We start from the raw sequence: 16,481 nt of genomic DNA, 5'->3' as shown, positions 1-16,481 counted from the left end.
AAACGTTGTGATTATTAGCACAAATATAGAGAAAAACTTCAAAAGATTTTCTTTAGCACTGCATTTTGGAGATAATGTGCTTTACTTTAATATACAGTAGAAATGTCAAGGAAATCTGAAGTACAGAATAGTTTAATTCAACACCAGCTCAACATATTTTGGCAATGTAAAATTCACTGGTGGCACACTGTTCAGCAGAACCATTTTTACACAAAACCATCTTTCATCTATTTATAAAAAGCCTGAGGTTGATTAAGAGATGCAACATTGCAAGCCTTCCCAAACTGTGTTTGTGTAGGTGAATATTTATTCTAAAAAGCATTCACTACATAAAAAGGACACGTTGAAATACCCTGCACTGCACAGTAAACATGAAGACTGCATACAGCACTTGAGCCTCTGCAGCTGAGGTCAGGAAGGTGCTCAGCAGCTCACCTGGCTCATTAACTGTGTGCTGGGTGGAGTTACTGCAGAGAATGAGACACAGAAAAGCTCCGTGGTGTATCAGGAACAAAAGTGCAGCAACAAGTGAATACTCACAGTGAGGAAAACCCACAGTCACCATAGAGAATCAAATGGCTCTAAAAAATGGGGCTTAATTCCCACCAGCAGAACCTGGAGCAATACAAGAGTCAAAAAGCAGAGCTGCAATACTTAAGTTTCCTAAGGAGAAGAACCAGATTTTCATGAAATACAGCAGGAAAACAATCCAGGGAAAATTTGCAGCATGCACCATTTCTAGGCCTTCCAAGAATGCCAGTGAGTAGTTTTCTAAAAGGAGGAATGTTACAGTAATCAGATACTGTAATCAATACTCTCCAATGAGTATTTCTGGGGGGAGATGCAAGAAAGTTGGGAATGTATATTTAACATGACAACACAGTAAAATTATTACAGAAAAAAATGCTAGTAGGAATTTAAAAAACAAAAGCCAAGAGGCTTTATTTCAAGAAAAACAATTAATATCATATTATTCAAAAAACTTTGTCAAACAAAGTCATTGCAAGTTAAGGTCCTCAGAAGGGTTTGCACAGGCAGGATCCATTTTCTGAAGGTACAGCTTAAACCCACGGGAGGATGCATATGGTCAACATCACATACACATGGGTGTAAACGCACACAGCTTTGCATTTTGTGTGTACACTTAGAAACAAAACACACTTCACAACGTGGAGCTATACAGACTATACAATTTACACAGCTGGGTGTCATTCCAACCCCAAATATTACCATTTGCTAGAAAACAAACTTTTACTTTGTACAAGACCTTGACATGAGCAAGTTTACCCCTTGCTCAGGAGGCTGAAACTGAACAATAAGCTAAACAGTCAAAAGACTTTATTTCAACTTGTACAAAAGGCATTAAAAAACCTAAAATACGTGCTTTACCAAATATATTACATCATACAAGTCAGTGTGGTGTACTTGATAAACCCAGCTCAACTTCATCCACTTTTAATGGCATATTTAGTTCGAAATGTAAAACTGACTACACTGGAAAACATTTATTTTAAAATCAATTTCCAAGTGCATTACCTAAAAAAAATAAATTGCTCTAGCAAAAAAAAAAATAGAAATATATATATATATATTACTGAGTGAAATAAGGAGCTCCCATTCAGAAAAACATTTTGTGTTCTCTGTAAGCATCATGTGGCATTTCATCTGATTCTCTCAACCAGGCATAGTACTCTAGACAATGTGTGAGGCATTTTTCTCTCTGCTTGGCAGATGGATTCTTTTTTAGAGTGGTTAAATTGTTAGTTGCTCAAAACAAAGTTTAATTTCACGATTGGTGACTTAGCTAGAGTGTCAAAACACATGTGGGAACTGCCAACAAGAAAATACATCACATCTACTGAAGCTCTTTTTGGCCTCATTGTGATAGTATCAGACACAGAGTAAGGCATGTAGATCACAGCAATCACAAGTCACTCACAATCCTTTTGTGATGGGAGAAGCATTTCACCCTCCTCTGTGTTACCTGACACTGGTTTTTCACATGGCTTTAGTTCCACATCACACAGAGGTGTGCACTGGTGTGGCAGAATGGGAAGGAGATGAGCCTCTGTCAGAGGAGGAGGAAATGGAACGTGTGGCAGCTTCCCGCTGCAAATCCTCAACCTTCTTCTGAAGCTCTGTCCTGATGGCCAGCAGCTCTTTAAGATTTTGGTGGATTGGAACCTGCCAGGTAAAGAAACAAAAGGCTTACTGAGACTCTCATGGTGAGTTATCCTTTCCAGCAATGCATCTGCTGTTGCTTTCAATAACAAGGAATTCAACACTTGTGAATTTCAGTTTGTCAATATTTAGGGAAAGTGTTTCTTGAGTCATTTGAAATGAAACCTTGCAGGAAACTGTCCCTTTCTAACAACACACTTGACAGGAAACCTATTAAAAAGTGTTTGCAAATGGTTTATACCAAATATACTCCAATAAATGTACCTGCATCCCTCATCAATACCACTGTCAGCTGAACTCAAAATGCCTTTCCTGGGAATGATTTCTCTGGACTGTTGGGACAGGACTTTATACATAGAGTTAAAAAAGCTGGTTCCATATGGAGCATCTCATTACTCTTGTAACCAGGCATCTTTCCAGGAGCCTGACCCCTTCCAGTGGGAAAGTGCAGCAGCCAAGTGAATGGTGCCTGGACCTCCCAGAGTCTTACTCCAATAAATCTCTTACAGAAGTGCATTGTACAGGTTTCTGCTTCTGACATTACCCAGCAAACATCAGAGATGCACCACTCTGCATCACAGCCCTTTCATTGCATCTGAAACATTCAATCATATTGTGGCCAAAGGAAGATTCAAGCCATACTGGACTTTGCAGCTGGATTTGTTATCTCAAACAAGCAGAGAGAACCCTCCCCCTCTTCCAAATTCCACAACAAGGCCAAAAAAGTTTTACTGTAAGTTGCTTTTAATTTATTTTATCCTGTACAAACTCTAATTGTTTATAGCTTTTGGAAAGAGCAAGAGGGGAAAAGAATTTAATTGCACTGATGCAACCATCATGGGGAAATGCAGCACTGGGATTGCTAGATGAGTAATTTACACCCTAGGCTTCTGGAATGCCAGGCTCCAGGGAATTGCATTCTCCCACCATCAGTTCCTGCTGCCTGGCAGAGATTGTTAAGGCTGGGCTGCACATCTGAGCCTGCCACCTGCACGTGGTGCCATGTGAAGGAAACAGCAAAAACCAGAAAGGGTTTTTCTTGCTATCAATACACAACTGAGTCACAACTTACATTTTTGTGAATTCTTGCTTTTTAAAGAACACACATCCAAAATTCATGCATTTGATATTTTCAAAACCTAACACAGAAAGATACCATTTAATTTTTAACTCTTGTTCTAACTTAAAACAATGAAATAGTACCAAAGGTCATTTTAGGTCTACAATTTTTTGGCCATATAGTTTTTTCCTGTTTGTGGCTTAGCCCATGAACAGAAACTTCAGTGTATAGAGAAAGTGCTGCTCCCAGTACCCTGGGAGTCATTAATTCATCCAGCATGTCATCTACAGCAATTTTAAAAGCAAAACTTTTGGAGTCCTCTGCAGAACAATTGCTGCACAGCACCAGCTCCCAATGACCCTGGAGCCCTGCCCTCACTGTGCAATGAATTCCCTCTCTTGCAGCTTTACCCTCCATCCTCTATACAAACTCTTCAGCAAGTGAGGCCACAAATCTACAGATCTCCTTCACTGATCAAACACAAAGCACACTCTCCAGAAAGCCAATCTCATTTTTCTGAGGGAGACTACAGAAAGTGGAACAGCTACAAACATGACAGAACTGAGCCTGCTGATAAAGATTATCCAAGATGCTGTAATACACACTGTGGAAACTTCAAATTTCAGTAAAGATTGAGATTTTCTGGAATTGGCATCCCCTGTATTTATTTTTCCCCCTCAATAAAAGATCACTTTCTCACAGACTCCTACTTTAGATTTCTTTAGGAAGACATTTTCCTGAAACATGTAGGTCCCTACCAGAATGATTTACCATTGGGATCATCAGTCACACAATGGCTCCCTGGTCATGGGAGATCTGTACACCCAATTTCTGCACAGTTAACCATGACTCAGGGAACCAGGGCAGATTTCACACGAGCAGCAGCTGCTGCCTTCACTGCAGAGCTCACACCCTCCCAAAAAGCAGCTCCACAAAACTGGCTTTTGGGGAACCTACTACAAATCTTTCCAGGATACAGCACAGAAAAGCTGCTGCAGGACTTGGCAAGCTCTGCAAAGTGCTCTGAGGAAGAAAAGTGTGGCTGCACCTCTCATCCCTCTGCATGCCCAGAGCCTCATTCAGCAGCTCATGCTTCAGCCTTGATGCAAGTGCTGTTCTCCCCACAGGTCCATCCTGAAGAGCAGAGCTGCCTCTCAATAAATTAGCTAAATAACAATAATGACATTTAAAAAGCCTGTGTATATTCAACTCACACACAAAACTCTTCAACATTAAGATTGCAAAATTATGCTCTCAAAGAATTAGGAGGTGTCAGAATGAAGATTACTTCTCCAGCCTCAATTCAGCCTTCCTGTATATCTGTAGAAAATCATTGGTCAAATAAATATTAAAATACTAGCTTCCCCCTTGTATTCCTCATTTACTCAGTGCACAGACTGATGCTACTTAATTAATGAGAAGTTATTCAATATTTCGTTTTCTTTGCAGTGTCTGACCTCATCTTTTATTTATTGTTCTGAATTTAAAATGCTAAAGTTTCCTTTTCTGTACTTTCATCTCATGTCAAGAAACAAATTTATTTCTGCAGCACCCTAATGAGGTATGGGAGTATTAACACACTACTTTTACAAACAAGGATCTGAAGCCAGCACCTGCTAATTGAACAGAGAACTTGGGAATTCTGCAGCTGGGGCATGTGGGGATCAAGCAGGACACCCAGTAAATAAGAAGCACAAATAGAGGGACCATTCTGTTCCAGGTGAGCTCCCTTACAACAGAGGAATCCTGTGGCAAAGGCAGGGAGAAATGTCATTTCTCTAGGGGACAACTCTGCCTGCAGCCATGTCCCCTCCAGCCCACCTTCCCAGACTGTGTTCCATGGGTTGAACAAAAAGCCAACACCTCCAGCACCCCGAGCATTATTCACCCCTAGCCCCTATTCCCTGCTAGACACAACTCTCTCACAGACTCTGTGTAAAATCCATCTCTCACTCCTTTGATTTATTCTCAGTTCTTGAGAATTCACTGAGATTATTGCAGCCTCAGACCTCCAAACTGGAGGAATTTCTTCCAGGATATGAGCGGGACAGTTTCTGAAATATAATCTCACTAAAACCTCATGTTTTCCCTAGAGATGGAGCATTTCTAGAAGAACAGCCCCAACAGAAGTCCTGTAAATTTCCCAATATTTTCATATGGGAAAACATTTTTCTTAGTCACATTCTCATAAGCAACTGAGCCTTCTTGGATTAAGTTTTACAAAACAATTCAGTCAGACACACAAACTTGGGGACTCAATGCAAACCATTAGAGCCCAGCTAAGCTGTGAGCAAGGCAGAGTAGAGTCTCATAGTAGGGGACAAAAGGGGTCACCTTCAAAATATTGGCCATCTTTCAGTAAGGGCATGCTAGATTTAAACACTGCAGGACAGTTCCACATAAATATCATCATGCCATTTCATCTGGCAGTGTAAACACAACAGAGGGGTTTTCTGATATGATGCCTTTCCCAGGAAAAGATTCTTTCTGATTGCCATTAACACAGCATCATGTAGATGCACACAATAAACAATAAAATTCCAGAAACAGGTTTCACATATTAAACTTCCAATACACACTTCAATTTAATGAAATAACCGACCAACTTCAATCTAGAAAAATCTCAAGCAGCTCAATTTTCAAGCAGCTGACAATAGCTGATTTTTTAGTAACAAAGGTTGATATTCAAATTACATTATCATGGGGTAAGGAAAAGGTGATACAGGCTGTTGAGGTATCACAGAAGTTCCTACAAAAAGACCTGAAATGCAGCCTGGCACGAGGATGAAGGAGGAAGAGTAAAAAGATGAAACATCATGAATTAAATTCTGTCATGAAAAACATTAAAATTAAAAAGTCAGTTAATTTCCACACTTCCTGAAGACTTCTTCCCAGGGAGACCTGTTGCTGTCAGTGTATCCTCAAACCATCCTGCACAAATTCTTACAGATAACCATCTCCATTTTTGTCACTTCACCCTGTTCTATTTCATCATGAGATTCCTCTCTCAATTAAACCTTCTTCAGAAGGAAATGGGTCCAACACCCTGCAGACAATAACACCTGTAATGGTTTGCTGTGAACGAGGCTCTCCTTCACTCTGCCACTGTTTACAGTGAAAGGAAGTGGGAGAGTGACAGATGCTGCAAGGCAACAAGAAGTTGGAGGAAGATTGTTTATTACAAGATCTTGTTACCACCTTAACCCTAGAACTGTGTACTTGCACAGCACAAGTAGCATCTCCAAGGCAAGCTTTTATTACTGTCTTGTTAAGAAATCCTGTAATTGGTTGGCCTGAGATGAATTTGTTGGGAAGCTGACAGCAGCTGTACTGTTTCCTACTCTCTCATTCTGCCTCTCAATTAGGAGTGGAAGCTCAAAAGATGACTCTGGACCTATCACCCAGCTGCATTCAACTTATTTTTTGCTCTAGTCCACAGATTTTCAGCAGAGTATGCATCCTTTCCTTTGTCACACCAGTGTCCCCACGGTGATGCTGCCAGGCAACACTCGGCTTCTACAGCCATCATTTCTGTCCATAACCCAGCTAAAAGCACAGAACTATTTCTGCTGCATGAGAGGAGCCTACACAGATGAAACTCTACCCAGCAGTGCATCTACACTTTGGCTGGGCTGGAAAATTTCCTGGGCCATTGCTCTTCAGGATGTTTTTCATGTGCTATTTAAACTATTATCTCCATGTGCTGAAAAACAGTACATTTAATTTCTGTGATTTAACACAATTGTCCAGTAAAAATGAAGTAGAAACATAAAGGTGAATGTACTACATACCTTTCAATGGTTTTTGGAGGGTGAACTTCATTTAAAAAAAAATCTGCTATGTACTATTTACAAGAAATAGAAATAGATTTCTCTAGTCACATAAAATTTACTATGAACAGTTAGAAGCTGATCACCCCAAAACAAAACTGGCACTTGCACCTAATATAGCTAGCAACAGAACCAAACAGGGACAAGAATATGGAGTTTGCCAGCAGCACCAAGTAGTGGAGAAAAGGGCCTGGATCTTTGGGAAGTCTGACCTCAGTCCAGGCATTAACCAAAAAGCTGGCCCACGAAAAGCTGCAGAAGAATCTGCCCACAACGTTTCAAAAAGACTTTTCAGTGTTGGGGCTTTTTTCTTTTGTTCCCCTCTCTATTTTTTCAATTCTGGCATCTTTCTGCTTTAAGCCCTAACCAAATTTTGTACCAGCACATTCAAATTCCTAGTTTTATTCCATTCCCTCTCTTTCACTGAGTTATCTTAAGGAACTAACTTTTTTTTTTGTAAACAGAAAGTAAAAAGAATATTCAACTCACCAGGAAGATTTTATTTAGGGAAGCTCACATTTTTTCCCATTTCTTCCCATTTCAACATTTCTCTACATTTTTAGTTCAACTTCTCTTCACCAAGCCACAATTCAACATAGGCCCTGATTCTCTCCTCATACAATCAATTCATTCACCTGTAGCTCCCTTCAATTTCTGCAATTCTTTCCTGCTACTTGCTTCTCCCTTCCCCTTTCCCTTCCTATTTAATTCAAAAGCAGGTACTTTTCCTCCACCTAAACAGTAGGATACCTACTGCCTACACTGAGCAGAAAAATATTTACAACACTGCTAAAAACATTCTTTATTACTAAAACCACCATTGATATGAAACCATTTCTTAAACTGAATTATCTACACATATCAAAAGCAGAACCTGGTGCAGTGTAATGCTGAGCACATGCCACTTCACAGTTATGATGAATTATTCCTGCTAGGGAAGGATATGAGGAAAAATAAAGTGGTTTTTTTAAACTATGCCCACTAGAGAAACTATAGTTATGCTATATCATATACATACTACATCCCCCATAAAAACCATCTAGACATAAGGCAGCTTCATTTCCTCAGAAATTCAAGCCTTCCTCTTCATAGAATTACTACAGTTCACTTTCAGTACTGATTTTCAGGTTTTCATTCCCAAGGAATCCTTCAGGATCCTGAAGTGCTTTTGGATAGCAAAATTTGTCAACACAAGGATGGATAAAAGAGAAATTATAATAGTTACTCACTTATAATACCACCAAGTCTTAATTGGATGGATATCTAGTGTGTGTTACTCCACTAGCTCAAGGACAGCCATTCACATGAAAATTGTTCAACAGTGAATGCATTTTGCCTTGTTCAGTGAGCACACTTTATCTATTTTAGCAACAGGGAAGAAAAGCTGCAGAAGAAAATGGTTATTTTAAATTCATTGCTCAGCTTAAGACCGTCAGTTTTCCAAAAAACTTGAGCTTTTTGTTCCTCTCTGTGAAGAACTGGAACTCTGACAGCCTAGTGAACAGGACACCTGTAGCAAAAGGCAATCTCAAATGATGAAGACAGCAATTTTCAGTAATAGTCAATACTTCCACACTTCTTGCTCCTGAGAGATCAAGCAAAAAGCCCTTGCCTCCTGGAAAAACAAGGGCAAAAATTATGAATTTTGGATAGCAAAACTCATAATATCCCCACAGCTACCAGGTGGGAACTGGAACAACTCCTAGATTTCCAGACTCAGGAAGCTGCACATGCTACCAGCTGATGCCATTGCTTGTTAAAACCTACAGCCCACTTAGATTCAGACATCTGAGACATGAGAGAAATGGAGTGCTTTCCCTTCAGAATGTGTTAGAAACCCCCCAAAATTAAGATTATTTGCACAGTACTAGCTTCTCCCATTCTGTGCACATTCTGATGCTCACCAATTTCTTTTTCTTAGGTAACTACAATTTCTTTCAGCATCCAGGATAAGCAGTTAGTCTTTATTTTATTCCATACTGATTGAATACTGAGACTTTCAGCTATAGATAAAGATTATCTGCAGTAAACTAGACTCTGGAAATCTTTACTTGACACCCAAGTAGAGAGAAATTACCAACTACTGGCCAGAACCTGCCTCATCTCACAAGAAACTCTTTGTTAACTGCAGGGATGAAATCTGCTTTGCTAAGGTTACACTCAGCTGTCTAAGCCACAATTCCTTCTCCTGACATCTCCTGCCTCACTCTTTCATCCAAAATCAAGGACTCAGGACCAGCAATGCCAAGCAGTTCCAGAGCTGTGTGATAGCTCTGTCCTGCCACAAAATGGTGGTAAATCAAATGTATGGACTTTCAAAAATATCCCAATGGCAACTTGCTGGGAGGGGAACACACCAGGCAGTGTGACTGCAGGCAGGGATAAACACATGAACCCTCCATGTGCCAGGCAGCAAGTTACATGCAGTAAGTTACACATTATCTCATTACATGCAGGATAAAGCAGTTCAGTAATTATATTTTCCAGTTTATTGTCAGCAATTTTCCCAGTGACACTCAGGATCTTATTTGTTGCTTTCACTATACAATATTCTGTGTTTACTGACACTGAAGCACAGCTAACATCTGATTGCTCAACTGTTCAACACATCAAATCCTTTGGCAATAGCATCAAATACAAGCAGCAATTTTAAGCTATTTATATACTTTGCAGTCATTTCTGTACATACTGAACAAACAGCTTTACTTATTCCTACCTTTCCCCTTCACATCTTTAAGTGAGCTGCTAACCAGCCAACAGAATTTCCTGACTCTTGCACAGAAGTGTTGAGATTGCCTTTAGCAGATGATCCCACCACAGAGGCTGAATTGAATTTCTAGGTGATAGATGGTGCTGGCCTTTTACTCTGGGTGACAGTCCACACACATGAAGGAAACAATGAATTTGAAAAATTACTATGGGATTTCTATGGTTTCAACATGAGCATTGTGACCAAATTTACAGAACAGAGCTTGAAGACGAATTACCAGGCATAGAAAAATAAAAAACCCACATAAAACTAAAACTGAACTAAGCCTTGTCCTCCAAGTGTTAAAACATAATTTCCAAGAAAGCATAAAAAGAATGAAACACATCCTAATGGACTGGGCAAAGCTTGGTGACTAAAATCCATTATTTTCCTTGCCTCTCACAGCTTGACTTGAAAGGACTGGAACTTTGACTCATGCTCTGTATATATGAATGATGGGGTGTGTTAGTTCAAAACTACTGCCCCTGCAGAGATCATGTTCATGGCTCTGTCCTCCCCACCTTCCAGAGATGCCCAAGGAGATACCTAATGACATCTGGCAGCCAAAACTCCTCAAATCAGTGTCAAGAAGAGGATGAAATGACTACATAGAAAAAGAAAAAATACATATCAACTGAAAAAATTCAAAGGCATCACATTATCTAATGTATTCCAGACAAGCAGGGTCACCTGTAAGGCCATAACCACAGATCTCCACCTCTGTATGACAGAATGGAAGAGCTTCTCTTCCACATGCCACATACAAATACACATTTCTCTAACACAAAGAAAGAGCAAATCTGAAAAAGGTCTTCTCAGTCAATGAACTCAAATAAGACAGAACTTAGATCTATCTAATTTTCTTAGGACAAGAAGCCAATAATGATGTAACACCTCCAAACTCAAACAAAAAACCTTTTTATTTCACTTAAGAATTAGAATGACCTTGTTGAAGCACAATTTAGCAGCAAGAAATGTCCACATTTAACCTAGAATTTTCCACAGTGCTCAGCTCTCAGACTCCTGAGCTTTGAACCCTATGGAAGGAGGCTGTGTGTCCTTAAGTGCACAAGATCTACTGCAATACAAAAGAAACAGGGCTCTTGATGCAAATAACCATGATCAAAATCACCATCTCAGGCTTCCACAAAGCTCAGACAGAACTGAAGTTGTATCATTCTAAGCAATCTTTATAGAACATAAGAATAATGCTAAACCCTGTATGTCCTAGAGCAATGAAGAATATGCTCAGACTGTACCACACTGGTAAAGGCTGAGACACAGATATTTGAAGACAGAGTACAATAATACAAAAACAAATAAATGGTTATATCAAGTTAGCATTCAGTAATTTTCAAATTTAAAAAATTACAGGTCATATATGCACATTTCCAATAGAAAAGAGGCAATGAACTGCAATGAAACTTCTCTCAGTCCATTTGAAAATCAAGCTCACTAATCAAGTGGAAATGAGAAAACCTAAAATATTGCCTCCAACCAAAACCTGCCCTTCTGCTCCTGTGAGATTTCTCAAAACAGGTATCAAAGATCCATTCTGATTATATTCAAAGTACTATTATTCATCTTCCCTTAAATTCACCTATTGGGCTTCTTCTCCTTTTTTGGTGAGCATCTCAAAAACAATAAACATGGTTTAGTTTTCTAAAGATGTTTTTTTCAGCTGATAAAACAGTACAAGGTTGCCTTGAACTAATCATCAGACAACTTATTAATGTTAAATATTTAATTTTCTCTTATATTTAGTTGAAAATCAAGATAACACATTAAAAGGTATTCAACAAAATTACCTTTTATCAGTAGGCAGGGATGCCCATTATTTTAATAAATCCACTGATTAAGAAATTTTTTCACCAAAGATAAGTGAAGGCCTGCTGGATGTCACAGGGTCATTGCCTTTTTTTCTGTCACTGAATGCATCTGAATGTTACTGAATTGGTTAACAGGGTGTGACACCAAACAATGCAAACATAGAGGAAAGCAAACTTATGTTGTGATTAGTATATTCTTATTGCACTTAGTATATTCTGTGATTGCAGAAATTGTTTATTTATTTGCTTGTATGAGTTTCTGCTTTCATAATTAGACTGGTGAATGCAATTCTGAATAAAAAAAAACAACTTGTAATTTCTGCTGCTAATTTATCCAAGTAGATTTGAAACATTCCCAAATGTTGGTCATAAACATAAATTCAGGCCAGAGACAAGAGGAAAGGGATGATATATCAAGACAAAACTTACATGGCAGAATTAAAAAGTTGAAACACTTTTTAAGTACTTGAAGAAAAGCAGGTGCAGGAAAGTTAAAGCAGTTACCAGGACTCATTCTCAGGTGAATGAGTCTCATGGGCAAAGTGACTGAGGAGCATCTCCCAGAGAAGCAGGCAGAGCACTCAGCAGGGAGCAGAGCTTTCACTAAGAGATGACAGCTCTGCTGTTTCCTCATTATGTCACCTCTTCCCCACCCTCCCTCTTTTGGAGCAGGAGTGGCTTTCATGTGGTTCACAAAGCCTGCTTGCTCTCAGGGCCTGGAGATCTTCACCAAATCCAAGTCATAAACCAACACTGCTGCAGCTACTGCAAGCACCACCCAAATGGAATTCAGCAAACAGGCTAAAGGAAAGATGGGATTTTGCTAAAGAGCAGCTGACAATTTCACTTGAAAATTATGTAACCTAAAATACACTATTTTTCTAAGTTTTAACAAGTAAGAGAAACAAAGCAGCTCAGAGGAAACACCTCAGTGAGAAAAGCAAACAATCCAGACTTTTCCAGGACCTTAAAGTTATTTCTCAGAAACCTGGACTTCTACCAGTGTAGTGGCCTTGAAACTTACCTTGGAAAATCATCTTTTAAAACAGCCTCTGACTTGTGGATGTCTAATAAATCTGAAACTCACATCTCATTCTAACTGCTAGAAGATGAAAGCATCTTTTGAGCAATCACTTAATACAGGTAATTTATCATAATATGCTTGGAGGTACCTTGGAACGTTACCCTAATAAAGAGATGGTGTAGCACACTCAGATATATTATGGTTGTGACACAATCTGAATGTTCTTTCTTCAGACTTCTAAGCTTGAGAACATATGGAGCATTTGTCTGATGAGATTTAGAGATTTATCTGAATAGCAGACATCACTTATAAGAACAAATACTGGATGAATCAAGGAGCATGTATAGGGAGTGTTTAATCTTTAGTATACCAGCTTAAAACTATAAAAGTCAATTGAAAACAAGCATCCATGGGATGCTTAGTTTAGAGAGCCTGCAAAATGAGTTGGTTACTCCAGTTCTTTCAGAAACTGCTGCTGTAATTTATGTCAGTGCTGGGGAAGAGGCAAAACATGATTAAAACAAAGGTACACAAAAACTAGGAGAAGGTCAAGGCAATAAAAGTATTAAAAAGTGTTACAAAGTAATATAAAAGTATTATAAAAGTAATCTTCTGACAAAAAAGACTGTTAATCATTACAAGCCAATACAGTGATACTGTCACTCCCTAGTTTGTGACTGTAGAAAAAGGAAAACATCCTTTTTCCAAGTTTGACCACATCCTGCATTATCTTCATGACAAACACCTTTTCCCCTATCAGCTGAAATATGTGCAACAGATGAGCATTCTGTATTAAATGCTGCATTTGACACTAGGAAAAGTAAGAATTTCTCTTGATCTCTGGAACTTTCAGTAATACCTGAGGACATGTGAGAGCTCCTACCTGAGGCCGCATCCTGGGGTTCCACCTGATGTAGTAATTCACCCACAGCTCCAAATGGTTCAGGCTGGCAACAGGATACAGGACATGGTTTTCATAGTTTACATAGAAGGGATTTGTGAATTCCTCTAACTGGCTGTTTATATAGGACCACAGAGATACAGTCTTTGTGCTCACCTCCTGACAGAAAAAAAGTAAAAAAAAAAAGAAATTAATGACATGGATTGCAAAATTTTAAAATATGATGTTAATAGTTGTCAGTAATTCTGTCAGAATTTTACCTTATCTACTAGAAAATTACAAGCAGTCTGAGAACACTTCCAGTAGCTGACCACTGAACAGCCTTAAAACTTTAGCAAAACATCTGAACACTTATTTTGGACCAAGGCTAATAGAGAAGGGAGATTTAGACATATTCTCTTCAGAGACACTAAAGGCTAGTTGAGCAAAAGCAACCTGTACTGCTCATAATTTACAGCAATATATACAGTACTTAAATACATGCTTACACACTGACCCACTAAACTAAAAAGATTAGCTTTAAGAGGCATATCAGTGAAGAGACAGGGAGTTTGGAAGATCCAAAACAATGTCTGTGAAAAATAATTTCTCAATCTTCCCACTCATACTATTTGCTCCTAACAAATAATTGATATTACGCTTTAAACTGACTACTTGTACCTTTATTTGCACTTCTGAAAGTTGTACTATTCTAAATTTAATCAGCATAATAATGGTTAAATCAAAGATTGGAAATCTGAACTTACATCAGATCCATTTTGCAAATTTAAACTCCTTCAGTGTTGTAAAGCATGTGTTTCTACTACTGCTGTGTCTTAAATTGCATTTCTCTATTGAGAATTGCATCTGACTATTCATTTATGAAAGAAAGCTGTCTGGAAACCCTGCATTTGCTGAGAACATGTTATTCAGCTCCATCTTGTGGTATTTACATGCAACTTTTCCCCTACAGAAGCAGTAGAGACAAATTAAAAAAAAAAAAAAGGCAGAACTAAATATAACAAGGAATTTTTGAAAATTTGTAGCTTGCTCGAAAAAATGAGGCAGTAAAAACAACAAAGCCACAAGTAAGCAAAAGTGCATTTGGAATAGCAACAAACTTCTATTTTTTCTTCTCAAACACACAATCTTTCATTGAATCCTAACTTCATTCATTTAGATAATTTTAATTTCTGTAGTCCTCAACCACAAGTTCCATCCAGTTATGTCCTAACCTGCCACGTCATCCATAGGAGTTCCTTCAGAAATAGTGAAAGAAATACTAATATTATTTGATAATTACTACTATTTAAAATTTTGTGTTTTGGCTGAAAACACCTGCAAGAGGACTTATTAAAGCCCTCAGCCCCCCAGACAGATGATAACTAAAGAGTTATCACCTAAGTGCCACCTCACTAATATATACAATTCTGTATGTATTACTCATACCATGAAATTTAATGTCTGCATTGTTTTTTAAGACTATGTGAGAAATGTATTTAAAAACACAGCTCAGACAATCTTAGGTCATTTTCTATGCATTTTAATATAAAAATCAGAAAAACAAGAATGTGCATTATACTAATTATTTACCTCTTTTAATCTCTCTTTTTCACAGTTGCATAAGAAAGTCCCGAAGAGACAACTATAAAGGTGATCCAGAATGGTGATCAGAAATAACTCATTGAATTCAAAGGCTGCAGGAAACTGATAGTAAAAAAAAAGGGTAAAATTATTCTCAGCATTATTTTAAGCAGTGTGGAAAGGAAGAAAATCAGACATAAGAAGTAACCAAATAATCCAGGTGAGATTTTTGTCCTATTTAGGGATTATTTGCAGGAAAACTCAGCAATTTCAGTACCTCCCACTTCAATATTTTACCTACGTACTTCTCTACAAATACTTCTCAGAGCTATACTTTACATTCATTATCCAAGTATACCAGAATACAAACATTAGCTGATGTGAAACTGGTGATATAAAGCAATCCATTTTAAGAAGCTCTAACAGTGTTCTGTTCTACCCTAAGCCCTCTTAAACATATGCTTTATATCTCCTATTACAGAACAAGAAAACATTCTGGGGGAAAAAAAATAAGATAATGGCATTTAAGAGCTTTATTTCCTATTTCAACATGCAATGAATTGAATAATAAAGACTACTACACATACATTGTGCTTAACATTTAATTAAAACTTTTCTTTCACTTTCTACTCAAGTAAGTTACTTTTCTCCATTTCACCCTCAGTTTACCATCAGCTATATACAATAAGCCTTTAATCCCTCTTCTTCTGTATGGGAAAGTAGATCCTGTACATCTGAAATGAAAGAACTCTTATTCTCATGAGCACCATTAGGTGTTTTATTCACAAGCACAGGTTACCTGATATATTCTAAGACAAACAGTCAGAAATCTGAAAATGTTTCTCCTAATTTGTAGAGCTCTAAAAATTCTTAAAGGAAGAAATAACTGCAAAATGCATGGACTGCTGCCCATTCAGATGGAAAAAAGTCCTTCTTCAATCAGATTTTATGGTAAGACTATGTGTGGCAACTGCTTGATGTGCCAAAATAACTTTGTGTCCAGTATGACAAAGGTAGCAAATACAGACATAGAACGATAGACATTTAGAAGAATAACAAATTGAGAAGACTTAAGGAAAACTTAAGAAGTAGCATTTCTCTCATTAACAATAAAGAGCATGAAAAACAGAATAATGTCCAGGACAAATGAAATAAACTTTGTGCATTCCCTCTAAAAGAGTGCATCTTCACTGAACTTTGCTAAAAGGCAAAGTTTTAGATTCAAAAGGCATAATTTCCTGTTATACGTAGAAATCTTAAGTGAATATTTCAGATGTGCAGAAAGCACAGTCTTAAGAGGACTGGTTTCTGTTTTGTGCCACTGAAGAACACTGAATACCTTGG

General features: G+C 38.1%; 1 protein-coding gene across 8 annotated transcripts in view; it reads right to left on the bottom strand.

The window, feature by feature from the left end:
- Nucleotides 1–916: 916 nt before the first annotated feature.
- Nucleotides 917–16,481, bottom strand: part of MTMR1 (myotubularin related protein 1) — a 37,501-nt gene continuing 21,936 nt past the window's right edge. For all 8 annotated transcript variants that reach the window (XM_036402304.2, XM_036402305.2, XM_036402306.2 and 5 more), the window contains 3 exons: nt 15,147–15,260; nt 13,557–13,733; nt 917–2,184 (listed from right to left, as the gene is read on the bottom strand). In XM_036402304.2, the coding sequence (XP_036258197.1) occupies nt 2,020–2,184; nt 13,557–13,733; nt 15,147–15,260 (456 nt within the window). In that variant the 3' untranslated portion in view covers nt 917–2,019. The remainder of the gene's footprint in view (nt 2,185–13,556; nt 13,734–15,146; nt 15,261–16,481) is intronic.

This window comes from Molothrus ater, chromosome 14 (genome assembly GCF_012460135.2).
Source record: "Molothrus ater isolate BHLD 08-10-18 breed brown headed cowbird chromosome 14, BPBGC_Mater_1.1, whole genome shotgun sequence".
NCBI classification, from domain to species: domain Eukaryota; kingdom Metazoa; phylum Chordata; class Aves; order Passeriformes; family Icteridae; genus Molothrus; species Molothrus ater.
The sequence above is the reverse complement of the archived record's forward strand: the minus strand, read 5'-3'. Positions and strand labels throughout refer to the sequence as shown.